This window comes from Oxyura jamaicensis, chromosome 5 (assembly GCF_011077185.1).
Source record: "Oxyura jamaicensis isolate SHBP4307 breed ruddy duck chromosome 5, BPBGC_Ojam_1.0, whole genome shotgun sequence".
Classification (NCBI taxonomy): Eukaryota; Metazoa; Chordata; class Aves; order Anseriformes; family Anatidae; genus Oxyura; species Oxyura jamaicensis.
This window is the reverse complement of record NC_048897.1, coordinates 7,728,637-7,755,101: the sequence shown is the minus strand read 5'-3', so window position 1 is coordinate 7,755,101 and position 26,465 is coordinate 7,728,637. Positions and strand designations below refer to the sequence as shown.

At 40.8% G+C, this 26,465-nt stretch overlaps 1 protein-coding gene across 6 annotated transcripts; it reads left to right on the top strand.

The window, feature by feature from the left end:
• The first annotated feature begins 455 nt into the window (after positions 1-455).
• Positions 456-26,465, top strand: CTTN (cortactin). Of its 6 annotated transcripts, XM_035327161.1 has the most exons (17): positions 456-601; positions 2,935-3,018; positions 3,470-3,543; positions 4,931-5,060; positions 8,317-8,427; positions 9,139-9,193; positions 9,762-9,872; positions 10,742-10,852; positions 11,461-11,571; positions 12,818-12,928; positions 14,656-14,711; positions 15,534-15,603; positions 15,877-16,025; positions 22,717-22,806; positions 22,902-23,091; positions 24,003-24,074; positions 24,677-26,465. In XM_035327161.1, exons 2-17 carry the CDS (start codon positions 2,935-2,937, stop codon positions 24,811-24,813), a joined length of 1,662 nt encoding a protein of 553 aa, XP_035183052.1. In that variant the 5' UTR covers positions 456-601; the 3' UTR covers positions 24,814-26,465. The 6 variants fall into 6 exon arrangements, with proteins under 6 accessions (XP_035183052.1, XP_035183054.1, XP_035183055.1 ...); XM_035327163.1 differs by lacking the exon at positions 8,317-8,427; XM_035327164.1 differs by lacking the exon at positions 10,742-10,852.

Here is a 26,465-nt window from a genome sequence, read left to right as displayed (position 1 = left end):
CATGCTTTGTTACAATTGCAGCTTATGTAGGTATATTTTTCCCCTAGAGATATCCTTCCTGCAACAGTTTCCAACCTCCCAAAGGTTATGAACAGTGACAGATGTTACGGACAGGGTAATATCACCTATGACTTGACCTTTTAAAACCCGAGGTGTGGGTTGGTTTGGTCGTTTTCCGTCTTAATTCAGCATTTTCATCTACCTTGTCAGCAGTCGCATGCTACCTGCTAAGGCGAGGGGAAACCCCTCAGGACCTTCCCGCAGCATTTGCAAGCCATGGCGCAAAAGCGAGTACAGTAAATAAGTAAAAGGCGTGTCCAGAGTGACACAAAACGCGGCGTACAGCCTCTTCAAAGGCCTGGCGGGGCATCGCAGCGGCCCTTTCGCCCTCGCTGCCGTTTCCGAGGCCGGGCCGGGAGCCTCCGCGGCGGTGCCAGGCGGGCTGAGGGGAGGGCGCGGGGCGGGGCGGGGCGGGCAGGGGCGGCCATCTCCCACCTGGAGCCGCCCCGCCGTGCGGGAAGAGGAAGTGGGAGCTCGGGAGAAGCGGAAATCGCCGCCGCCGTCCGCCCGGGAAGCAGCCGCGGAGCCGGCGGCCACCAGCGTAAGCGCCGGGCAGGGCCGTGCCGGGAGGGTCGCGTCTTGCCGGGGGGAGCGGGGGGCGTCGCGGCGGGGCTGCGGGACCCCCCCCCCTCCCCTCCCCGAGGCCCCGCGGGGCCGCGCTCCTCTGGGGTCCCCGGGGCCTCGGGGTGGGAGGCGGCGGCGGCGGCTCGCCCGGCAGCGCGGAGCTGCTGGAGCTCACGGCGTGCGGTTAGCCTCGGTCCGCCGGGGCTGCGGCGTCCTGTTGGTTTTATTCCTTCAGGGATTTGCCCGTGTGAGCCGGTGACTCATTAACAGCTCCTAGTGCTGCTCCCAGCTGCTCCCGGCCGCGGCTCGCTGCTGCCAGCGCCCAGGCGGCCCTCGGGGTCTGTGCTGGCTGCCCGGCCCCTGCTGGCCGGGGCCGAGCTGGGGAGAGGCGTGCGTACGGGCAGAACGGTGCTGGAGTCGGGATTTTGTAAGGATGTGCGTGTGAAGCCTTCCTTTCTCGGGTATTGTTTGTAAGAGGCCGGGGAGGAAGCAGAGAAATCCAGGCTTAAGGATCTAGCCTTTGTGCTCCTACATACCTGAGCACAGCTGGGTGCACAAAAGGGAAAAACAAAATCGAGTGGTTTAACGGTGTACTTGGGGAAAAGCATTGCCCTCCCGTCCAGCTGGACAGGTAGAGTAACCGTGTGCGTGTATACACGCAATTTACCCCCTGACGTTCGGAACTGAACACAGGTAACTCGCTGTGTACGGCATGGACTGAGGGTAAAAGCTGTCCCCTGAAGCAGTGACCGTAAGTTTGCCTTTGGTTGTGAGTGAGAACTCGGACCTCACGCCCGGTTTCATTATTGAGCTGCTTTGGTTCTCCTCTCCAATGCTTTTTGGTAAGAGATTTGTTTTTAGTGATGGCTGCATGGCAAACTACAGAGTAGGAGAACCGGAGGCACGATAGCACAAGAAAAGGCTTTAGGCAGAGAATATCCTAAGAGGAAGCGAAACCTGCCCCTGTTTTGTCGTCTACTCTGCTCTTACACCCTCCTTCCAGACCAGCCTGTAGTTTGCTACCTTGGGTTTGCTTATTTTTCAGTTGCCATTGTTCTGGGATTTCTGAAGTGCTCCATACAACTGGTTGTTGGTTTATTGTGCTAGGCTGTAGAGGAAGCGGTGTTTTTTTGCTCTATAACCTTTATTGTGGGTTATTAATTACGTATTTAAAAGGGAGTTTCCATTCCACCTTCTGGATTATGCTTATGTGCCATACTAACAATCCTCATAAACTATTCTTAATCAAAAACAAAAAGGTAAGTAGACAGAATGAGAGAACGTTAAAAATCTGTACTCTAATGGTGTAATACCTGAAAAAGCTGGAAAAAATGAAGCTTTTTGTTGTTTTTGTTTTGCTTTTTAGAAGTATATCCATGTTTAATTTTTCTAGAACGAGGGCTGTGAAATACAGGCGCTAGCACCAGGCAGGTCAGATGTTCTGTTCACTGGTCGTGTTCAGAAATGTTAATTAAAGTGTCCAACTCAGTACTCTGCAGGGTATAAGGTTTCCAGAAAATGAGATACCCCAAATCATTAGCCACTGAATTGCTGATTGTTGTTTCTGGATGTTGCTGCCTGCCTTTTTACCAGTTTTGCTTCCGGCTGTCAGTACGCCAGCTCTCACCCTCTATTTCTGCTGAAAGTCAGACGGGCCACTGAGTACGTGTACGTTTCACAAGGGATTACCCACAAAATGCAATAACACATATATAGGAATATATAACAACATATACCGTGTTGTTGCAGGCAAGCAGGCTAGTGTCTAGACTGCGCACAATTTCTTAAATTGGTTTGGATGTCTTTCTTAATGCTGAAACTCATTACACATCAGAGGAAGAACATGGAGGTTATACTGCCTAGTGAGCAGTATTGTGCTCATCATTACTAACAGCTGGGGAAAAAAAAGCTATTGCTATGCCTTGAATGTACACACGGGTTCTAGAATTACAGCATTCCTCAGGAGTGGACATTGACAAGGAGACCTGCTTAAGCAGAAGTCTTTCAATGCAGAGGTTTAAAATGTGACACTAACAAATGTAGAAAAGGCACACATTGATCTGACCAGGGAAAAACTTCCTTGGTCTCTTTAAAATCACATCAGCAATTACTCCTAACCTTTTTGCAGTGCCAATAGCAAAATTAAGGGTGGTGGTTGTTCAAACCTGCTTGAGAAGACAGCCTGAGAGCCAATGACAGTTCTTGTGCTTTGATGGAGACATAATCCAAAGTTCCCAATAACTTGTACAGAACATAAAGTGAGTTTCCATGTAACTGGAGCATGACAGTGCTTCTTCTGTGGTGTTGCAGATGTGGAAGGCTACTGCAGGGCACACCATTTCTGTCAGTCAGGATGATGGAGCTGATGACTGGGAGACGGATCCTGATTTTGTGGTATGGCTTCCACATTTCATCCATTCACTGGAACTGTGTAACATGATGTGTTAAAGAGTAATTCTTCAGGAGGGGGATTATGTCTAAGCAATATAAACTGATGGGAGCATGCTCCTGGAGGGAGGGAGAACTAGGATTTTCTGTGTGGGGTGAACAAAGCTATCTTGTCTGGCCTGGGTGCTGCAGGGAAGTCTGTATGGAAGTGATTTGAACCAATCGCTTCTGTATGGAAGCGATTTGGAGCAGCGGCTTCTTGGTACAGGAAGTGCTCCGTGCGTGTCAGCAGTGGGAAGTGCACAGGGCTCGCAGCAGAAAAGAAGTGGAGGCGGAAATAGTTGGTTTTCTAACTCTTCAATCTTGCCAACTTCTGACGGGTTTTGCTGTGAACTCTGAAGTGCAGATAATTAGTGGTGTCTTTGGGTTTTTAACTCTTTTTATGTGTCCTTCGCAGAATGATGTGAGTGAGAAAGAACAGCGCTGGGGGGCTAAAACTGTGAAAGGATCCGGCCATCAAGAGCACATCAAGTAAAGCAGCTCTCTTTTAAATTTATTAGTAGTCACAGTCCCAGGCAACTTTTAATCAATTCATGTTCTCAGTTACTTGTATCTTCATAATTAAAACAAGACTGACTGTAGAAGACTGATTATTTGCAAGATTGCTAATCTTTCATATATGTCAGTATCTTCTGATCTGAAATTAAAATCAGAATTATGACGTAGGGACTCTTAAGTCTTGATTTTTAACTGGCAGTGTTGTTCTTCCTGCCTCTTTGCATCTGTAAAGTTTCTTTGTTATTTTTGGGTGCGAGAGCCAATACTGCCGGGAAGAAGTTCGCATTGGGTGTTCTGAGGAGCTGCATTTGACCCTTTAGGGCAGGTTTCAGTCTCTTAGTTCTCAGGCTTTGTTTAGAAAACTGCTACCAAGCTCATAAAAAATCTGGTAAATTAACAAATGAACCCCTTTGACAGATAAAAATAATAAATGAACTTATTATAAAGGCTACATGAGACAAGTAGTCTTATCATCTGAATCTCATACTCCTTACAAAAAGTGTCTAAGACTTTTCTTAACTTCCTAAATCACAGATTTCCTAAAACTGTTTTAAAGTCCAAGATTGTGGTTTGTGGTCGTTTGGTTTTGCTTGTGTATTTCTGGGGCATCAAGCCTCCTGATGTAATGCTAAGAACAAATACCATCAGTGTTGCAAATGGAGAGAGACTGAGCTGTGTGGCTTGCTTCTGGGATCAGTTATGCTCTGCCTTCTGTGGAGAGCAGTGATGACACCTACTGGCTGAGTTGTGCCTGAGGAACCTTTAAATTCAAGTGGGAAGCATTTTAAGGTATGGAAAACTATCTGGGCTTGTCCTTGTGTATAGCCTGCACTACTGCAACTTCAGCTCCTGCATATTGCAGGAGAACTTGGGGAAGAAGCAAATGTCTCTTTGCATCCTTATTTTGTGTTACAGTTATGTCCAAAATGCTCATTTGGAATCAGAGTCTTGTTACCATAGGGACTGTATGATAAGAGATGATCCCTATTCTAAAAAGTTGCCATCTAAATAAAAAAGTGTTGGGAAGAACTTAAATTAGGATATGAGAAGAAAATATATTTGAGGCACATATAAGTTCAAGGTAATTCATTGTAAGATTTTTCATATAGCAAAATCTTCTATGTTAAAGTCTTAAAATCAATGCTTTCATTTTTTTTTCAGAGAATGTTCTGCAGTGGAATAAATTCTGATTCTCAGGATGTGAGGAAGTGCTCTGTGCACTGGAAAAATGGGAAGGGCTTCAAAAATACAAGTTGTCCAACTTTTAAAATACCATCTTACTTTTTATTTTGCATCTTTTTGAAGTTATCTTCTGAAACTTTCTTAGCAAAACTTGCTGTTTAATTATCTGTCTTTAAAGTATTCATCAGCTGAGAGAGAATGTATTCCAAGAACACCAGAACCTCAAAGAAAAGGAGCTTGAAACAGGACCAAAAGCTTCCCATGGCTATGGAGGGAAATTCGGTGTTGAACAAGATCGCATGGATAAAGTAAGTATGCATGCATGAGATGATATTGTAAGCTTTGTCTTGCCATGCCTGTGATCAGCATGACTACACACGTGAATTAAGCTTGTTGAAGGCAAAGTCTTTTGTTGTTCCAACTTTGCCAAAATCACAGACGTAGAAGCTCAGATCACGGCATAAGTTACATAGAGCCATGGCTCATCTGCCTTGTAATGCTGTAACAAGGCCACTTATGACCACTACCACCCAAATCTGTCAGAACATCACGTTCTCTTCCTTATTTAAGTGAAAATTCTACAGGAAGAACTGAACTAAAGCATATAAAGTACTAGGGACAAGTGTTTCAGGAGGCAGATAAGGAATATGAATGATGAGAGGAAGTTCTGGGATGTGCCATGGCTCCACATGTGTGTGTTTGACGCTTGCACTGTCTTTAGAGCAAGTCTGCTTTCTTACATCATGGGTGGATTCCCTTGCAGTCAAGATTCAAGTTTCTAAATGTATATTTCTAAATTAAGAAAGTACTTCATGCATGAATAAACCTAGCTTTTTTTTTTTTTCTTAATTTCAATACTGTGCCAGCTCTTCTATGCATATTGAGGTTGCCAAAGAGTGACGAAAAGGGTGTGCTGCTTCTTTTAAATTAGAGGGTAGCTCTCTTAAGCAGTGATAAAGTGTGAACAGTGACAAGTAATCCAAGTATTTAAAAAAAGTCATTGTACTTCAGTCAGATGATAATGCTTTACATAAGGACCTGATGGCTATGATACACTCTGTTAACAAAGGTAATGGTAATTCTTAAGGTAATTCCATTAGCCATTTGGTAATTATCAAATTCTGGCTAGTTTCTCTCACGTATTTTGTTAAAACGAGATCTACTCTGTCTCCTGAATAAGAATGATTTTGTTTTCCTATTTAATTTACTTTCTGTGTTTCTAGTAATGTGACAACCTTAAATTCCTACTGGACTGCCATATTCCAGGGTAAATTGCAGCATAATTCTAAGTGGGCCTTTGAAATAGACTAACCTAACTGTGAGCCTGGGAAAGGAATTGCTGACCAGATTCAATAATTAGGCCTGTTCTGCAGCTTCGTAGTTCTCTGGTGTTAGTGGTTTATCCCTCACCTCTGTTCATGGGAAAAATAAAAAGAAAGAAACAAAAGTGATGTTTCCTTTAGGCCAAAATTAATTGTCTGGAAAAAAATGATGGTTGTGTCCTCCCACTACCAATATCACTCAGATATTGGTAGTAGGAAGCATTCATAATTTATCTTTATTAAATGAAGCTTTCTTGTAAGCATAGTTCTAAAAACTCATAAGAATGTTCCCTTTAAGGGAAGGCCTTATACTAGTGTTAAGGCTTGACCCAGCTGAAATAAATGAGAGTTACTGGGGCATTGGTCATGGTGTTTTTAGGACAAAACCCTGACCCTGTCCTAAAATGAACAACTATATAATTCCATATTCCAGGCCCCCATAACTGATTTAAAATCAGTTATGCAGAGTATTGTACTGAGGAATTAACAGGGCCATTTACTCTGAAATACAGTTTATGAAGAAAAAATCTTTATTTTTTGAAATATTTTTTGTAAAAAAGGGATATATTGAAATATATTTTTGAAATACTTTTTCTAAAAGGGATGCTTGGTATTTAATGAAATGGAGGAAGGAATTCTCCTTTTTCAGGTGTCATGTGAAGAGAGCATTCTTAACCTTACCTACCTCAGTTTGGTAAAATGAGAGACCACATAAAACGTAGGATTTTCAGAGCTTCATGTCTTCCATAGATTTAATGGGTAAAGGGAAGAAGAAAGGGAGATGGGAGCATTTTCTGTCACATTTAACAGTTACTCTACCACAGAACAACTGCAAAATAAACACGAGTATGACTGCATCAGTCAGGAAAAGAAAGGGGCTTTTATATGGCTCATAAGTTAAGATAATGTACTGTTAGTGACATCCTTGTTACGTGGCAGCCACTCAGCTGTTACGCACAGTAATATTTTGCTTAAAAAAAAAGAACAAGGCAAATAGTGTAAAATCATCTCCTCCTCAAGTTACGTATGGTTTTTAGACACCTTGCATCATCAGATTAATTCGCCCTGCTCCATCTGTCTAGTGCTGCCACAAGACAAGCAGTTTCTCATTGCTCACAGGTCTGAGCATGGGACAGCATTTGCAGGGCGCTGCCGCAGCGGTGCATGCCAGTATCATGAAAGGCAGGGGCTGGGTGCTGGAAGCTGCCGTGCCGTGCTGTGCCAGCACAGTGTTGGGCCGGGCCTGGCATTCATCCAGCAGCAGTCCATGTGTGGTGGGGTGTGAGGTCTTCTCTTCTCAGCCTGCGATGTCAGATTCAAGTGGCAAATCGCAAGCTGCTCTGGCTGGTGCTCTGTTTTGGCACTGGACAGGAGGGAACATCTTGGCACACTATGCAGCTCCCCGCAAGGTGCTCGGCTTTAGTGCCAGCGCCAGCACCTCAGAGGGTGCCCTAGCACTAGGTTAACGTAACACTGTAAAGTGTTACCCGTGAGCATGGAAGGATGTACTTTCAGGTGTGTAATTACGTCTCCCCTTGTCCTACCTGAAGCCAGTGACAGCATGGGTTCTGCTCCTCGGATTGCTGTGTTCAGCTCATGTTCCAGCCACGAACAGGAGGCTGCGGGGCTGGGATGCCTGTGGCAGGACTAGCTCTGTCCTGCCATGGATGTGCTGCTTCACTCTGTGATGCCTTTTTGCGAGTGAAGAGAAAGTACAGAGAGTAGATGTGTAATTTTGATGTAGGCGGAAGATCAAAGTGCCTTCCTAAAGCAATGTCAGCAGAAAACCTAGTGTGGCTGTGCTTGGCTCCAATCTGTTATCAGCTAAAACAGACCCGTAGCTATGTGCCTAAGTACAAGGCTGCATATTTAATCCAGAACTGATCCTTGTTTTAAATTTGGCATGGCACCATCAAGATTTTTGCCTGTATCTTTCTGGTTTTCATGCCTGTGGTTTGAAGTTAAAAAAAAAATGAGGGTGTAAAACAGTCTTCGTGAAATACAGTCATTTCTGCCCGACTCTTTCTTGGCAATTCTCGTGCTCGGGCTGTACGGGTGGCACGGTGACAGCCTCGTAAAGCCTGCTCAAGTGAGTCGCGATTCACAAGGAAGGCAGTTTCAGCAGGAAGTGGCTCAGGTTTGTAAAGAAGCTTATCCTCAGATCACCCGGTGCGATGTTTTCTCTTACATACAGAACTGGACAGAACTGCTGCCTGTTTCTGAACTTTCCGATTTCTTTTAGTCAGCTGTTGGGCATGAATATCAATCGAAGCTTTCTAAGCATTGCTCCCAAGTGGATTCTGTGAAAGGGTTTGGAGGCAAGTTTGGAGTACAAACTGATAGAGTTGACCAGGTAAGCAATTTCTACTGGTACTGCAGCTACTCGAAGTCATTGAGTTTATCAGCTTGTACACACAGCTGAAAAATTCCACTACCTTAAAATGCTGGTGTGGTCTGTTCTTCCTGATGTATTTGAAGTTTAGCAGTAAGCTATCATGGACTGTTAGAGAGAAATTTCTGTTTAAAGCAAAACAAAAGCTCTCATGGGAAATTGAGTAGAGTTGAAAAGAAAACTGAAAAGAGATATTAAAATCTGTGGTTTAGCTACACTGTGCTCTTTTGGAGAGGAAAAAAAATCAATGCAACTGTTATAGAAGGAAGGACTTGGGGATGGTTTGTCTTGTACTGCAACGTGAACTACTGCGCAGGATAACTGGCTTGCTGTTCCAAGACTGTGTAACAACCCTTGTGCGGAAATGCTGAATTTCTGTTTTGCTGAATTTCTGTTGCGCTAAATTGCTGAACCTGGCAAGACAAGAGTATCTTGCTAGGACAGTTTGTTTGACAAAACAAACAAACAAACAAAAAACAAACAAAAATGCACTTGACTATCATGTGAATGAATACGGCCTGTAAGTTTTAAGTAGGCATTTATGCTCCGATCAAAAGGGTCAGAACAGTTTGGAAAGATGCAAGAACTATCTGTGCTGTTTGTCCACTGACATGAAAGCAGTTTTTCTACTAATATCTGACTTTGTCACATGCATTTTTATTTCTCTTCCAGTCAGCTGTTGGGTTTGAATACCAGGGGAAAACTGAGAAGCATGCCTCCCAAAAAGGTAAAGTGGTTAACTTTGCACACCAAACACCCTTTGTAATACGTGTTTTTAAAAAATATTAAAATAGATCTTCATTCTCTTACTGCTTGTGAAGGACCTTGTTTAGTAAAACCTCAATATGTCATTACTAGTGAATCAGGTGTTGAGGGGGGGTGAAAGAGGAGTTGAAAGAATGAATTTCAAAGCAATTTCATAAATTTCATAAGTTGGTAGAGTTTTAATATGATGAAATAGTGTGTCATCGTGAGTCTTGTTTTTCTTGTAGATGCGGTGTTCAGGGATGTTTTAATGTTTTAGAGAGACTGGGAATTGTTCTTTGCTGTATCGCACCCCATTTTGAAATAGGATTAGATTTTAGAGGAAGCATTATAAACTGTAGGACCATTGCACAGTTTACTTTCTGTGTTTAAAATTAAACTTAATTGTGTGTGCTAAAGGATAACATTTCAGTTCTGAAGTAACTGTTTTTTTTTTTGTTTTTGTTTTTTTCCCCACTAATGGCTAGGATATGATTCTACTATTCTACTGAAAGCTGCTTCATTTCATTTTTGTTTTTTACTCCATACAGACTACTCAAGTGGTTTTGGTGGAAAGTATGGAGTACAAGCCGACAGGGTGGACAAGAGTGCAGTGGGATTTGATTACCAGGGTAAAACTGAGAAACATGAATCACAGAAGGGTGAGTAGACACGTATGTTGATAGATTCATACTCTGACGTGGCAGGCATTCGTGACAGGCAGAGTTGTAAAGTGCTTTTATTTTTTAATTTCATCTGTTGCGCTCCTAGCCTGTTGAAAATTAACACTATAAAATTTATGTTGCTAAAAACTTTGACTTCTGAAAAAGAAACCTAAAATCTAGTTTCTAACTGGTATTAAGTGATGATCCAAATGCCATTATTTCAGAGGCAGGGCATGTATAGGTCTAGTGTTTTTTGTAACTTCTTTTGAAAAGCTGTATATCAAAATACCTGAGACAGTAAGCAGTTTAACCACAACAGAGGAGTGTTTCTAAAAGAACAAGTGTTGGTAGAATAAAGCATTTATCATAATTGGTAGTGTTTGGAGTTAATATTGGGTTGCTAATCAGGTTTCCAGGCATATCTGATCAAAAAATCAAGTATTTTATTGAAAAATTTTGACATTTTTGCCATCTGTTTTCTGTTTATCTCAAAGAAATATTTGTACTCTAAAAATGCTAAAGAGAAGAAGGGGTTGTTTATTTAAAAGCATACAGGCTGTTGCTGACATGGTTCTTGAAGTTCACTTTGCTATAAGGGTCTTAAAAAGTTTATCAAGGCGTCAATAGCCAGAATTGCCAATATCACCCTGTAGCTGAACTACATATGATGCCGTTTTATTTTCCATCCTGAGAGAATGTATTCTGAAGAATTTATGACTTTGGTGTCCTGAATCGAAATTAACCAGGGATGTCAGTGCTTCTTTTAATATGTAATTTAATGTTAGCAGATCTGATTATCACAGTTTGTCAAGGTAACATTTTGTTGTTGAACACTTACAAACAAAACTCTTCGCTCTTATCTCTAGATTATTCCAAGGGCTTTGGTGGTAAATATGGTGTTGACAAGGACAAAGTGGACAAAAGTGCTGTTGGCTTTGAATATCAAGGCAAAACGGAAAAACATGAATCACAGAAAGGTTTTTATTATCTTATTTAAGAATACCGGTTCAAAACAATCAGACTTTCCAACATAGGAAAACGTAATTTTGTTGTTGGTGGTGGTGGTAAATGTGTGTTTGCATTTTGTGTATGTAGATATCTACTTCCCTTAGACGTAAAGGAAGGCATTGGAAACTGTCCCTGAGTTTCACATTGTGATTTCCAAGGGACTTTATGTCCATATGGATGTTACTGAAGTAATTGTGTAACTGCACACATCTATGGTCTTCGGAGACAGTATCAAATCCTTCATTATTTATATATCTGTATTGTGCATATATATGTGTGAGGTATCTGGCTCTAGATGGAAAGCACATCAGATTCTTCAAGTCTCTGAACACTGAGTCTGAGTGCTGTAATCAACACTCATTTTGTGGTGCTTCTTTGCATTGTGGTCCTAGAGTTACTGAATGGATAATCTCCTTCCCATTGGCTGAGGTAGTGCAGCAGGGGAAAAAGAGTGAAACTATTAATGAAGGGGCAGCTTATCCAATAACATATCTGCCACATTACTTTTTTTTTTTTCCCTAAATACTCTTTACAATCATAAACTGCAATAATGTTTTCTGAAACTTCATGCATACAGATTATGTGAAGGGATTTGGAGGCAAGTTTGGTGTGCAGACTGACAGACAAGACAAATGTGCACTTGGCTGGGATCACCAGGAGAAAGTACAACTGCATGAATCCCAGAAAGGTATATCAGTTCAAGATTCTTAGCCATTCTTTCTAACTTCTCTGATTACCCACTTTTCTCATCCCTGTGTGAACCCTCCTTCCCTTGGTATCTTTAGCACAGTTTTACAGTGCTAACATGAATCTCCTTTTTCTGTGTTTGAACTGTTGCTGTGTATTAGTTGAAATGGTGTCTGCAAAGCAGGTTAAACACATCTGATAACAAGTCCTGAAAGTTCAGACTTAGTGCTAAAGTTCTCACAGGAGAAGCCTTACAAGTCTGCAGGTAGCCTGGATTATTTTTTCCTTTTTCTGTTCATTCATACAAAGTTAGCAATTTCTTTGTACTTCCATTGAGGATCTTCACAAATAATCTTCCTTTTTGTGGCTTTGGTTGTGTATACCCCTGTTTCCCTTCAGGGAAGATCTAGATTTTAATGCTGTCCTTTCTCATTGCCTGCAAGATATCTATTCCCATGGAAGATGGGTACCCAGAAGAAAAGTTCCAAAACAGCTATTTGCTTGCTGCCTACCACCACTCTTAACTTAATTACATTAATTAAGCCAAAATGTCTTACATTAGAAGTGATCCTCAGAATATTGTTTTGCTGGATGTTCCCACAGATTTGTTGTGAGAAGATTACCTGAAGCCCTGTTTCTTGAGCCCTCATTTTATGTCATTTATTAAAATGCCTGTTGTAAGGCAGCAGTGATCATAGCTCTTAGCTGAGAGCTTTTTCTTTTCCTCAAGCTGTGTAGCAGCAGGGATATTACTTCTTCCATTAAACAGTGCTGTTTAGGAATATCTGAAGGGTAGTCTTTGTGGGCTCTATCTAAACACCTCTTTAAAAAGTCAGATCTGTAGCATACAAATGTTAACCATGCTGATGAAAAGAAGCTTGTTTCATCCTTAACTGTTGATCCTCTTGTATCTTGTTTTGTTTTGGTACATATACTATGTGTGTGTTTGTGTTCAGAATGTTGATCAGATGCAAGTGCATTATGCTGTTTGTATGAGAAATGTTGAGAAGCAATGTTTTTTGGTGACTTCAGAATGGTGTTCCTACGTCTGATAAATCATGTTGACTTCTTCCTAGTCTCAAGTGGAAACTTCTGACTTTACTTGTACAAAAGACTATTGAGAATTTTTTCACCATTCAAAATTATTGCTAATTGAGAAATATTGCAAAAATTATTTTGAGTGTCTCTGACTAAACTTTTTTATTTTCCTCCTTTTGTTTTTAATGTATTACATGTGGCTTTTTCAGACTATAAGAGTGGTTTCGGAGGGAAATTTGGTGTACAGACAGAAAGGCAGGACCCATCTGCTGTGGGGTTTGAATACAAGGAGAAACTAGCCAAGCATGAATCTCAACAAGGCACCGTTTTCACTTGTTACTTTCTTAACAGTGCAGCCACTTCTCACACAGTCTTAAATAGTTGTCTAAGTAGATCAATGCTAGTAATGTGCAGACACTTTCTTGCGCTTCTGTTCCTACATGATCTAGCAATGTTCTTCCATTTTATTCTTAAAATGTTACATGAAAAAAGCCTGTATTCAGGAAATGATATCCAATGTTTAGTTAACAGCTCTAAAACATTACGCATTTAGTGATAATAACGACATATTTATTAGTATGATGTTAATGACATTCTTACCAGTTCTAGAGTCTAAATGTGAAACTTTGCCTGGATAAATTGGTGGAAAAATATTCAGATCAGGACCATGCATGTAACCCTTAACAAGCAATGGATTATGGCAAGATCATTTAAAAACGATTGTAGTCTTTAAAACAAGAAGTAGGGAATGTTTGTGGTTCTTGGGTGAGCAAATACTGTTATAATGCTCTCTTTATTCATTGTGAAATAGTTGGGGTACAAACCATGAATTCCTGGTTTTCCGTTATCTTAAAGTGAGAAGTCTGGATCAGGAAAATGTAAGTGTAGTATATTTATTCTGGCTGAAAATACATACAAAGCTGAAGAGAATGAGGTTGTTCATTCTGATAGTCAGTATTTTCCTGTGCTATAGTGACACAAATTCAAACTTTGAGTGTCAGATGTGCCTTAGCAGACCCCAGGTAAAAACACTAAAATAGCTTGGTAGGGGACCCAAGTGGTTTTCGGACGGTGAGGAGAAGTAGTAATTGTAATTGTGTTTTAGGGAAAATACAACAGAAAAGTCTAAGGGCATGTTCCTACAGACAGTTCAGCAGCTCAGTGCCACCAGAAAGTGCTGTTTTTCCAGCTACACACTCTTGCTTCTTCTGTTGCACTGACTCTGATGCTAGTCACACATTTCTTTGAGTAGAAGCAAAATTTTCTTTGAGTTTCTTTCACTAGAAACATCAGAAAATCACTCTTGTCAGTTTTTTTTTTTCTTTTTATGCCACTAGTGAATTAAATTGCTTCTGGAGCATAACAAGTACTAGAGTCAGAATTGGGTGAGAGCAGGAGTGTGCAGCTCACAGGTGGTACAGAGCAGTAGGGCCACTCCATTTCCATGGTGGTGAGCTGTCGCAGACTCGTGCTGTCTTGTGGAACTGCCCCTTTCCATATGTGTAGCAGTAGTTATTACTAATGACATTAGTATTCATCAGTTGGGTATCATGACCAAATCCACCGGAACAAGAAATTTGTTACATTTTTCTGCCATTCGTAGAATTTACCAGGTTAAGGAGAAAAAATAATAAAACCTCTGTGGTCACTGAAGACTGGATGTCACTCCTTAAGGAAAGAAAAGTGGCTTTAGGTTATATGATTTCTGCAGAGGGCTAAGAATTGCTGCTGTGAAAGGCTGTGTTACAGAAGTGATGCATTAGAAGGGCTCATCCCTTATTCCTTGCTTGATACCTTATCAGTCCTCAGCTTAATGTTTTCTCAAAGAATGCATGTGGCCCCCAGTCTCTCATCTGCTGGTGTACCTGAAGGCTCTTGCGGTTATGTATCCTTCCTGCATCAAAAAACAAGTTGCATTTTCTTTGGCGGCTGTCACTGTATCTTTGCATGCAGCTGAGATGGCTATTTGCACTTGAAATGGCTATTTGCGTTTGGCAGAAAGATGGACAGAAAACTCCCCACTCTGACCTTTTTATCCTGCTTTTAGATTATTCAAAAGGATTTGGTGGGAAGTATGGCGTACAGAAAGATCGGATGGATAAGGTAAGTTGCTTAAAACAGCTGTGACTTAAATAGCCCGTAGGGATAAAAAATAGTATAGTTAGATCTGTAGTGTTCAGCTTTTTTTTTTTCTGGATGCTTCTTCCGTATATCATTAGGATTCGTCTGTGATTTTCCAAGTCTTTATAAAGCAAATGAGCATGATGCTAGTTTATACAGACATGTATGTGTTTACATATGTGTAGCATGTATATATATGTATATCTGAAGTATGGAAAGCTGATTTGCCTAATGAACATGTACTCTCAGCTTCATATAAGACATTTTAAAGTGAGACAGTAGAAGAATATGAAAGTCAATAGGATTCTTTTTTACTTGCGGCTGCAGGACTCGAGACCATTCATTTAAAAAAAACAACCAAACAAAAACCTTATTTTGCATGCTGTTTTCAAAATGTTCCTTCTGATTTAACAGTATCTTCTTACATAAGAGAACTGGATGCTTTTACCTTGGTAGAAATCTTTAATTGTATGTATTAGAACAGCGACATATACACAATAGCTGTTTAAGAAGTTGTCTCTCTTTCAGTTCTGATGAGTCATCTGTTCATAAACTACATTTTCTTTTTAATTAGTAGGATTTTAATGTAGTTAAGTCTGTCCCTGAAGATTAACTCAAAGTAGTTTGATTTACAGAAATAATTATTCCATTTGTCGAGTTTTGATTCTTCCTGATTTTACTTTGGTGTTGTGAAAAAAAGCTGTAGGGGCGATATGAAAAGAAAATACATCACACACTGAAGCTGTCTGAATGTCTTCATGAATTTGTGTTTTGTTAATGTACTTTTTTCTTCCTTACGGATAGAATGCAGCAACTTTTGAAGATATTGAGAAACCATCATCAACATATCAGAAAACCAAGCCAATAGAAGCTGGTAAGGCACTGTCTCCGCATCTGTTCTCTGGAGTTGATAATGTTCAAAAGTCCAGATTGCTACTGTTGATGCAGCTGTGATGTGTAAGATCACCTAGAGGGAACTGTTGTATTTGCAGGTCTCTAGCAACCTCAGCTACTGTCTCCCTCTTCCTGTTAGTTTTTTTTTTTTTCCTTGCTAAAATTTGTACCATAAACTCATTCCAGGCTACCATTATTCGGAACCTTAAACAACATTTGACTTACTTGTGTTTTTTTTCTTTTAATGTCACAGTTGCTAATAAAACAAGCAGCATCCGAGCTAACTTTGAAAACCTAGCCAAGGAAAAAGAACAAGAAGACCGAAGGAAGGCAGAAGCTGAGAGAGCACAAAGAATGGCCAGGGAGAAGCAAGAACAGGAGGAGGCTCGTAGGAAACTGGAGGTCAGTAGGATTCAAATCTCTTTTGGAAAGCATTTCAAGTGTGTTTCATTGTGAAGTCGGGTGAAAAGAGACTCTCTGAAGAAAAGACATTTTCTTTCTTTCCAGCTAGGCTATAAAGCTCTCTTTTGCATGTGTGTGTTTGGGTGTGTTTCTGCCTGTGCTTCACCTGTTTACAATACCAACCATCTATCAACATGCACCATATCTATATCAGACATCAGATATGGCAATGGAATAACACTGAAGTGTATATAATTTTGGCTTTTAGCCTACTCAAAAATAAGTAAGCTAGTCTTGGGTGCTAATCTCTGTAGTCTGCTCTTGCTCTAATTTAGCTGTGCTGTACTTCTGCCTTTTGGTAATTCCAGATTCCCATGGGCATCAAGGGGAGAGACAGTGGTCCCCTGCAGGCCTCATGAGTGCTCATTCAAGAAGTTTGATAGTAGTTTGATAGTTAGTGATGCTGTTTTTTTTGGAATCGATATTGTTGAAAATTGAGGTGGTACCATCCATTGGTATGCCACACCCATGAGGTGAGGGAAAATAATCTTCCAAAGGTTAATTAAATCCTAGTTCGGGCATTAAGAAAATGACATTTTAGCATTGACATGCTTATAGTGATTTGTGTCTTACTCATATGCAAAATAATTCCAGGAGATGTTTAGTAAGAAAATACATCTCACCTGCTTCATAGAATTTGCATGTTTGGTGAAATTCTACTGCTAGGTGGAAGGACTGGTCTTTCGTGTCTAGTTTGTTTGCTTTCTTACACAATGCCTGAGGTGTCTTAGCATCAGGAATACCGAGGGCCTGCTATTTGCAGCTCTAAGCTTTCATGCAAGCTGCTGTCGCAGTCTGTCCAGACCCTCTGCGGCAGTTTCCCCTGTGGACCTACTCTGTTATTCTGATTTCATAGCCTCATACCAGCAAGCCCTGTTACTCTTGTGGTAGGGACTGGGAAGCAACTGCTACTGGCATAAGAATAGTCTCTTTTGTTCTTCTGCTTCACTTTTTGTTTCACAGATACCAGTTTATAGTAGGGAAGACTAAAGAGTGCACAAAAATAGTAGTCTTAAAAGCCAGGTAAATGCTACGTAGCCGTCCATGCACACTGAGACTTAACAGCCAACCTGTAAGCAGCACTGCTCAATTAGCCTGCTCCAACTCGTGCTCATAGTGTCACAAGCAAGAATAACCACCTGGGAGATGGAACAGATCCTGATGAAAAGCATATAGGGTTCAGGGAGTTGCAGAGCAAAAGCTGTTATCTTCAGTTAGTCTGTTTATCAGCAGCTTTGAGCCATGTTACTCCCTATGCCAGCAAAGCAGCTGTATAGTCACGCAAAAGCAGGAAATTAACTGTACCAAACAAAACGTCTAGTTAACCTTGGTTGTTTATTGGTTGGCTTCTCAGCTGTGCTGTTCACAGGTGTGCAGACCAGTGCTGCTTCTGAAACAGCTCTGTAGTTTTGCCGTGCTGAAAGAGCATGGCTTCTGTATCGTGTGTATAGTCTGACCTTTGAAAGCTGCTAACGCCCTTTTGACTTCTGTTTGAAAATGGGCAAATTCTAGCTTTATAGGATGAATCACATCTCTCCGACCAAAGTGATGGCTGCTTTTTTTCTTTCTTCTTTCAGTTTATGACCTCTTTTGCCTTATGGCTTCAAGATGCACAGTGCAAGCATATGTTCATTGCATACATTTATCACAAGATGAATGGGAGTTCATCTTTTTGTATCAGTAATTTTTTTTCTAATGCTGCCTTTCATCCTTGTGTACTTTGTAGACTTTTAATAACTTCCCCCAGCTACTGTTTGGGTTTCTATACTGTCTTGGAGAAAAACCTGTTCCACCAATAACACACCACCTGCCACTTTCTTAAAGCTGAGAGAAGAGGAGAGAAAGAGCTGAAGTTGAGAAGTCAGTCTTTTCTTTTGATAAGGTCAGCAAGCCTGTTCTGGGGCACCACTTTGAGCATTAGTCAGCTTGGAGTGCTCTGTGTCATTCTCATCATTGGCACCAGTTTCTGGCATCGAGACAAGTTGAACATTCGCCTTGAGGAGAGTCCTTTGGTTGCCCTCTCCCCAGAGCAGTGAACCTGAGATGAGTCCAGTCTTGGACAGTTTTTGTGGAAGCTCTTTAGATGAGAAAAGTTGTATGCCTCAGCATTTTGCTCACTGAAAGCTATAGCAAAATGCCATCAGCATTTGTCACCACTATCTTCTGGTACAGCTGTTGAGCTGGTAGCCCTACAGCTCCTCTATTGCCAGGCTGTCAGTGCTCCTGAACTACTGTTCACTGTTCCCAGTGTGCTTCAGTGTGTTTATGCATACATATCATCAATATCTAGGTCTAGCATCTGGTTGTTTCCCTAACAATGTGGTTTCACTCCTCACCCTCCCCGGCCCTTGTCCTTGCCACCAACACTGCAGCTCTAGTCAGAGAGCTGTAGTCTGTTAGCTCTGGGGTCCGTTCCATGGTGTGTGAATGCTCTTTTTGGACACAACATGGAGACATCCATGAAGTTTCAACTTTGATCTTGAAAGTGCAGTTTCACTCTTCCTTCAAGAGATCATAGAATCACAGAATGGTTTGCGTTGGTGACCCTTAAGGATCACCTAGTTCCAACCCCTCTGCCATGGGGAGGGACACTTTTCCACTAGACCAGGTTGCCCAAAACCCCATCCAACATGGCCTTGAACACCTCCAGGGGTAGGGCAACTACAGCTTCTCTGGGAAACTTCCTCCAGTGCCTCACCATGCTCATAATAAAGAATTTCTTCCTAATATCTAATTTAAATCTCCCATCTTCTAGTTTAGAGTCATTATTCTTTGCCCTGTCATTATACTCCCTGATCTCGCTTTTCTTTTCACTTGTTGTCTTCTGCCAGCACACTGGATCTGGATGTTATGGTTTGTGACTTGCAGCAGCATTGTTAGCCTTGCAGGATTTAATTTAGTAGGTACTTACACAGTTATCCAGGTAAGGAAGAACCATGAAGCAGGTTGATGGACGTCACAAGTGTTGTGTTGTTAATAAGGTTATTCTGCATCCATGAGATAGCTTTGGAAAGCCCTTGCTTCCAGCTGAGAATTAAGTATCAGCCCCTAAGAAAAAAGGACTTTCTCAGCATTCATCCTAATCTTTCATTTTTCTCTCTAAGGTGTGTGCTTTCATCTGGCAATAACCACATTCCATCATCGCTACTTTTGCTTAGTTCTCAGACAAGGTGGCTGGTGGTTTTAGGTCTTTTCAGTTAGCCTGTCTGAATCTTCATAGGTTGTCTCCAAGATACTAAAGCTAGTGGCTAGATAACACTTATAACTGGGGACTGTTATTTCATTACTTTTTGTACATTATATTCAATTTTGCTCTGCACCTTTGCAATAAGCAGGTTGCTGTCCCTAAAGATGCAGGGAGGTCTTCCATATGATGGCAGTCGTGTCTTCAGAGGAATGCCCTTCACGTTCCCTCTGGCTTGACAAGTAGGGAAATCAGTGTATTCCTTCCTCTAGGTTTAGAAAATGCTGTGTAATTCCGTTGCACCAAGCCTCTGTTTTCATGATGAGGAGCAGCAGCTACATACCAGTGTTCTGGAGATCAGGGCTTAGTTCGAGGACAGAGCTTTCCTGCTTTGCTTATGAGGTGATGACTGCATAATATGGTTTAGATGATGTTCTCTTTTCCCTAAGGTGGCAGTTGCCTGAAGTGTTGGATGTGAGGAGAACAGGACTCTGATGTTCACATGTCAGCCCTTTAGCTCTGTTACATGGGCTGTGTTGCAGTCTTCAACAAGAAGTTGGAAATCTGTTCTGGTGGCCATGAGAGTCTTCTTTAAATTTGCATAGCTGCTGTAGAAAGTATTGATGTTTCTTTTTGAGGGAAGCTTTGTGTCCAGGCTCGCTCTCAGGCACAGTCCTGAGACTGGCCAAATGGACTGGTTCATGCACTTCTCAAGGTACCTCTGTTGCAAAGTGTTTTGCTTAGGGTAAGGCAGGACAACATGCTGCTGGCTTCCATAGTACTGGTGTTACCTGTGCATTTTGGTATTGGGCTGTCTTTGCCTTTCAGGGACGACTTCAGTTCTCTCGGGCTTACCTGTGTAACAATTTATGTCTCACTTATCTTGAACCTGACATAATCCTCATTGCGCTATGGATGCTGAATCGCAGATTACTCCTATTACTCAGAGACTACTCCTATTCCAACCTAGTTAAAGTCATTCTTTTAATCAGTAAGGAGGAGATGTGCATGCCAGAAAGCCAGGCTTTCTGCTTAGTATTCTCTCTCATTGGTCCATCTCCCCTTTCATTTTATCAGATTTGTAGTCTGGAAAGAGTGTGGGAAGTTCAGCCTCTCCATTAGCTCTCTTGCTGTTCATTTTGCGTGATCAATGTGCTTATAAGTAAGATCTGTGGATTGAGTGTGGTGAATTTGGGCTCTTGCTTCCCATTTCAGCTTTTTCATTGAGATTTTCTCCTGCTGAGGAAACAGTTCTCCAGAAGGGTTTAAATGTAGTAGCACAGGTTCTCATGAGTCAGTGAACTGTTGTCTTTTTTTCCTTTTCCTTTCTCTCTCAAAATGGCTTTCTGCCTCTACTGTTTTTTTTTTGCTGCAAGTGTGGGTTAAATTCAAGCCGTTTATGCTTGATTTTTCTTGTGCTACATCAAAGATTCTGTTGCCTGGACACATTTGAAGTTTTTTCCAAGGCTGGTATTTAAATTTCACCATAACCAGATGATTAATGTTCTTCCAGGCTGAATATCTCCCTGGTTAATTGTGTGGTTCTCTAGGCACTGAGGGAGGGAGGATGAGGTCAAGGGGAAGCTGAAACGATGCTGGCTGTGCTGCCCCACACTCACAAGCTGAGCATGAAAAGGAGGGATACAAGTGCACTAGCCACAGCTGCTGTGAAGGGGTGGGGAGCTTTGACTTAAGCAAGCTATTTCTTTAAGAGAACTTCCTTGCACAGACAGAAAGTTCTCTCACTTTAAGAAAGTATGTGGGCACACGCCCTCCCACAATGGGAACGTACATATGGGCTGCATTCCTTCAAGAATCCTGTTTACTGGTAATCTTTTTTCTTTTTTGCTCTTCACATATGCTGCATAGGCAAGTGGTGTTCAGGGAGCTCTTCTTCAACTGCTGTTACCAATCGACGAGTGCCTCATGATTTAGCTAGAGAACAATGCAAGATGCTGTTGCACTTGGAGCATTTCCTGTAGAAGAAAGCCAGCTCTGAGGCAGCCTGAGGTGGACCATGCAATTTAAATGCCTTATGGCAATTATGCTTTGCCCGTCTTAAACAGCAGTCTGGGTTGCAGAAGCCCATTTCATGGGACAAATTACTCAATAATTATTCATTATACAGTGCTTCACTTTCTTAATGGATTGATGCTAGTTAGTTTGTCCCCACAGTTAGGTTTGAGTTAAATAGATGGTTTGCTAGCATTTTTTTCATCTGTAGCACAGTGGTTGAAGTGAGAAAGGGCATCCGGAAGACTTTTTTCAGAAAGCACAGCATAAGCTTTGAATTGGTCTTCAAAGCTGTCTCTGTTCTCAGGACACATTTTGCTTTCTTTCTTTGATGTATTTTTTCTAAGCTGTGGAAAAAAAAAAAAAAAAAAAAAAAAGGAATATTTCTATTTATTTATTTATTTTTTGGTGATAGAGTCCTCCCACTTCATCTCTGGTCTGTGGTTTCTCCTTAGAATCCTCTGGACAGTTGTGGCTTGATGAAACTAAACAAATAGAGAGCACAGTCCCCATAACTTGTATTTTCAGTTTTTTTTCCTACAAAAAAAGAATAAAGTTTTGGCTCTAGGTACACTGATTACTTTTCCTCTGTGGTAAAGAGAAGCAAAATGAAATAGCTGACAGTCTTGAAATATAAACTTTTCATAAAATTATGTAACCAATGTTGTGTTTTTTGGGTACGGTATGCCAGCTTCCTAATGAATGGCTTCCTAATGATAATTGTGGTTCTGCCCTCCGATTCGCAGGTGGGATGGCACAGTGTGAAGTGCTGGAGTGCCAGAATGGTTGATTCAGATTCATGCTCTTTGTGTTGCAGAATACAATAGCAATACTGCTTTTATTTCTACCACATGGAACTCTTCTGAACGTTTGAACCCCTCATTGTCAGCATATAGGATTTAATTTTGTACGAGCTGTTCAGTCTTTTGCTTTGGCAGGCTTTTGGCAGACCTGCAAGAGCTTACAGGATCATTTCTCATCAAGGACAATATATCAGTTGTATAATTAGAATATGGGGGCTTCAGGTTCTCTAAACTTATGCTAAAATGGTACATGAGGCCCAATCAGCTAATGAACAGAATGAATATATTGAACACAGAAACCCTGCAGCTCCTGTGGAAGTGTGCCAAAGAACATTGGGTACTCTGTTTTTAAACTCATGTATCCATACGTACTTTGCAGTTTTTGTTTCTTCATTTTTTTTTTCCTCCTCTGCTTTGCAGTATTGCTGAGGCTTTCCTGTTACAGCAGGTCTAAACCCCCAGGCAGGTCTAAATGATGGAGTCAGTCCAGGCCTGTTCTGCTCCCTGCTCACTTCAGTTTATTTCAAAATGTGTTTATTTCAAAATGTGTTTATCTCTGTTATTGGAGGGATTTTTCTTTCATCAAACAGTGATTAAACTGCACTGAAGCTTTTCTTTCTCTTCAATTAAGGAGCAAGCTAAAGCCAAAAAACAGACTCCACCACCATCTCCTACCGCACAGCCAGCTGAACAGAAGGCACCCTCAAGCCCAGTCTATGAGGTTTGTTAACATCTCCATCAGTGCCTCATTTTTGATCCTAAGTGTAGGAACCTCTTTACAAAATCTGGACAACTGTCTCCTGATTGTTTCTGCAGGATGCAGTTTCCTATGATGCAGAATCTGCCTACAAGAACTCCAGCACAAAGTACTCAGCTGCGCAGGAGCCAGAGCCCGGCTACAAAGCTGCAGAGTCAGACTACCAAGAAGCAGTGAGTCAGCGAGAGGCAGAATATGAACCTGAGACAGTCTATGAAGTGGCAGGGGCAGGAGACCACTACCAAGCAGGTAGAGTGTTCATTTCTCATGTGAAAGAAACCCTTTAAGATGAATACTGATTTCCTTGGGCAACAACTTAATAAATAGTTGTGCTGATATCACACTGCCCTCGTTTTCTAAAGTTGTTGTCTGATGAAACTTTGTAGATACCCCGCCACCAAACTTTAATTAGGGGATGAAGATATGGCTAGAGCAGGGTTGAAATTACTTAACTTTTGTGAGATGATGTAGGAATAATTACAGTGCTTTCTACCTTATCGGTTCTAAAAGAGTAACCATTTCCACCCTGTGTAATGCAATTCAACTTCAGAAAAAAAGCATAGCGATTGAGTTTAGATGTGTGGAACCAATGCTGGCCTAGCAAGCAAAAAATTCTGTCAGTGATTCTTGGACTTTGGAATTGATATTGTGCGTTCCATGCTTATGAAGGAGTGCAGTAAAGATGTCCAAAACTAATGGCACTGAAAGAATATAGTTCTTCTGAACTCCTGTTTTTTCTCAGTTCTTCTGGTTACTAAAATCCTGCTTGCTGATACAAGAATGTGGAAATTCTGAACAGACCACTTAACACACATCCCCAAACATGCACACCTAGCAAGTTGTGTTAAATAGTCTCTTACATGCTCATCTTGGGCTCAGTTGTTGTTCTGCCACTTTTTTAAGTGCTATAAAGATAATTTTTATTTTATACTGTATTAATGTCTAGTTGTGAACACTTCCTGTCAGGCTTTAATTGTGTGTGATTAGGGAAAAAAAATCAATTTCAGAAGGTACGTCAGCACTGCTCAAAATCTGCATGATTTCCTGCTTCCTGTGTGGATTAGCAGTAGAACGAAAGGAGAAATGCCACAGAAAATAACTTGGGGTGATAGGTAGAATACTTTATGCTTTTAATTTATTTTCTTTCTCTCTCCCCTTAGAAGAAAATGCTTATGATGAATATGAAAATGAACTTGGAATCACAGCCATAGCCCTTTATGACTATCAGGCTGGTAAGTTTAAGAACAAGAGCTTTGCTTGTCTTTTGAATACTCTTTTTTGAAAGATAAACCAAGATTTTTTTCTTCCTTTTCCTTCCATCTTGTAATTTCTTGTAGTGGTGTATGAAATGAAAATATGAAGAATTAGGATTGTTTAACAAGAGGATAGTTAGCAGTACAGATATTTAGCAGTAGCATGGATACACTTCTGAAAGTTACCACCGACTGGTTTTAGAAATTATGGGTGCTTAAAAAATCTTTTTTAACCAATTGCTAACACCCTTATTAAACCCTTGGTGTGAGTAATTGTTTAAGATTGCTCTGGTTAACTCTGGGGAGAGCTCAAGAAAGTGAAGTGGTTTCTCAGTGGTTCCTCCAGGTAACAATTGCTGCTCTTAGAAATGCAGTGGATAAGAACCAAGCACGGTGTCAGTGCTGAGGATGAGGAAGCAGTGTCTTTAAAGGCTGATATTGCCTCGTGCAATTTCAAACACCCTGCCAGGAGGGAGGAAGGTGATGGGTGTTTGTGTTATTTTTGGTGATGGTGGGCTGATAGATGAGACAGTTGTGTGGACCGCTCTGCAAATGCTGAATTTCTTCTGCTCTCTCTCCAGCGGGTGATGACGAGATCTCCTTTGATCCAGATGACATCATCACAAACATAGAAATGATCGATGACGGCTGGTGGAGGGGTGTCTGCAAAGGCAGATACGGGTTGTTTCCAGCGAATTACGTGGAGCTGAGACAATAGAGACTATTGTCTACTGGTTATGCCTTAATTCCCCAGTCAATAAATCTGACTTAATACACTACAAATCATGATGCTTTTCTGAGGATGGAGGGGTATATACATATTGCTTTTATATTTAATACTTTGCTGATGCTTTTTAAAATGTTTATGCCACAGAAGTTGCTAATATATTGTAACTACAATGTTCTTCACTAAGGCTCTTAAAATGATTTTCATGCATTTGGAAACATTTCTTCTCTGCCAAATTAGCAATTGTCATAAAAGGCCTTTCCGAGGACGATTAGCTGTCTGTCATAATATTGCATGTTTTACTCATAAGTGAGCAGATTTACCTAGTGTTTAAGTCTAGTTAGTCTTCCACTAAATGTTTTCAGCTAAGAAAATCATGGCTATGCAGGTTATTTGCATTTCCACTAAGCAATGGGGTGGGGAGGACTGGGGAGGGGCATAACTTTTTACTTTTCCAGGTAGTGTGTGAAAAAGCAAAGAGAATGCTTGAAAGTTGCAGCTAATGGCAGTTAATCAAGTACTGTCCAATATTTACGGAATATTAGTGTTATGAAGGAAACAGTCTGGTTACTTTTTCCTTCTCTCTTAAAGTGAAGTTTCTTGGCTATTGCATTGGTTTATTTTTTTTTCCTCCTGATCTTGCTACTCCTCTTCATGTAATACCAGAGGAGGGCTGCAAGCACTCTAGCACTGATTATCCTGAATTTCTTCACATCTTTGTTTTGTTCCACCCTCCCCTCTCTCACAGGAAAACTTGAAAAAATTACAAGTGTTGAGTCACTCAGTGAAATTCCTACTTGTTCAAAGGGAAACTGGCATCCAAATCTGTGCAACTATCTACAGGAGTAGTCTCATTGCTTTAAACAGGAGGAAAAAAGGCAAGATGAATTGCAGTTGCATTCTGTGTACAATGCATCCTTTGTTCATACAATAAAACAGGCAGGCCTGCTGTGCAGTAGTAACATTTTATACAACCATATTTGAGTTGAGGAATATTAATACAAATAATTTGATTTAAAACCCATAGAGATATTCTCCATTTTTAAACCATACAAGAGAAAACTGTATTTTTTTGTATGTTCTACAAAAACTGCCAGTAACATTCTGCTAAACAATGGAGTTAAACCTGTTCTTTGCCAAATCTAAAACTGAAGTTTTTGTCATTCTAGAAAGCTGACTTCACTGCAGATTTAGAGTCCCTACCAAAGATAGTAAGTTGCATCTAATAGTGCACATGTTAAATGTATGTACTGTCTGTTTCCACCTTCTGATCAAAACAGGAATGGCAGAACTGGTATGGTAGCTAAGAAAGAATGCAGAGAATTTTTATAAACTGTAAATTTGGACCAATGGAATATAGAAGATCTGTACAAAACGGTAAAATATATAATGTATCTTGGAAGGCATCGTGTTGAACCAATTCTTTGATGGTTGGGACAATCCTTAATGAATGTCATATGTATGTCATGATTATATATATTTTTTTCCTTTCCATGGTCTCATTTCTGTGTTGTATTTGCATTACTAGGGTTGGGTTTTATATGCAGTTTATTTTATCCAATTTTGCATAGAACACCTCATAGAGGGGATATGATTTTTGTAAATTAAATATTCAATAAACTTTTTGAACCATTTGCATGGAA

Bases quoted from the DNA above. Each gene is read 5' to 3' on its own strand.
- CTTN (XM_035327161.1), top strand. From the start codon at position 2,935: ATGTGGAAGGCTACTGCAGGGCACACCATTTCTGTCAGTCAGGATGAT. The intron at 3,544-4,930 runs GTAAAGCAGCTC...CTGTCTTTAAAG, and splicing joins GGCCATCAAGAGCACATCAA to TATTCATCAGCTGAGAGAGA. The intron at 10,853-11,460 runs GTTTTTATTATC...TCATGCATACAG, and splicing joins AAAACATGAATCACAGAAAG to ATTATGTGAAGGGATTTGGA.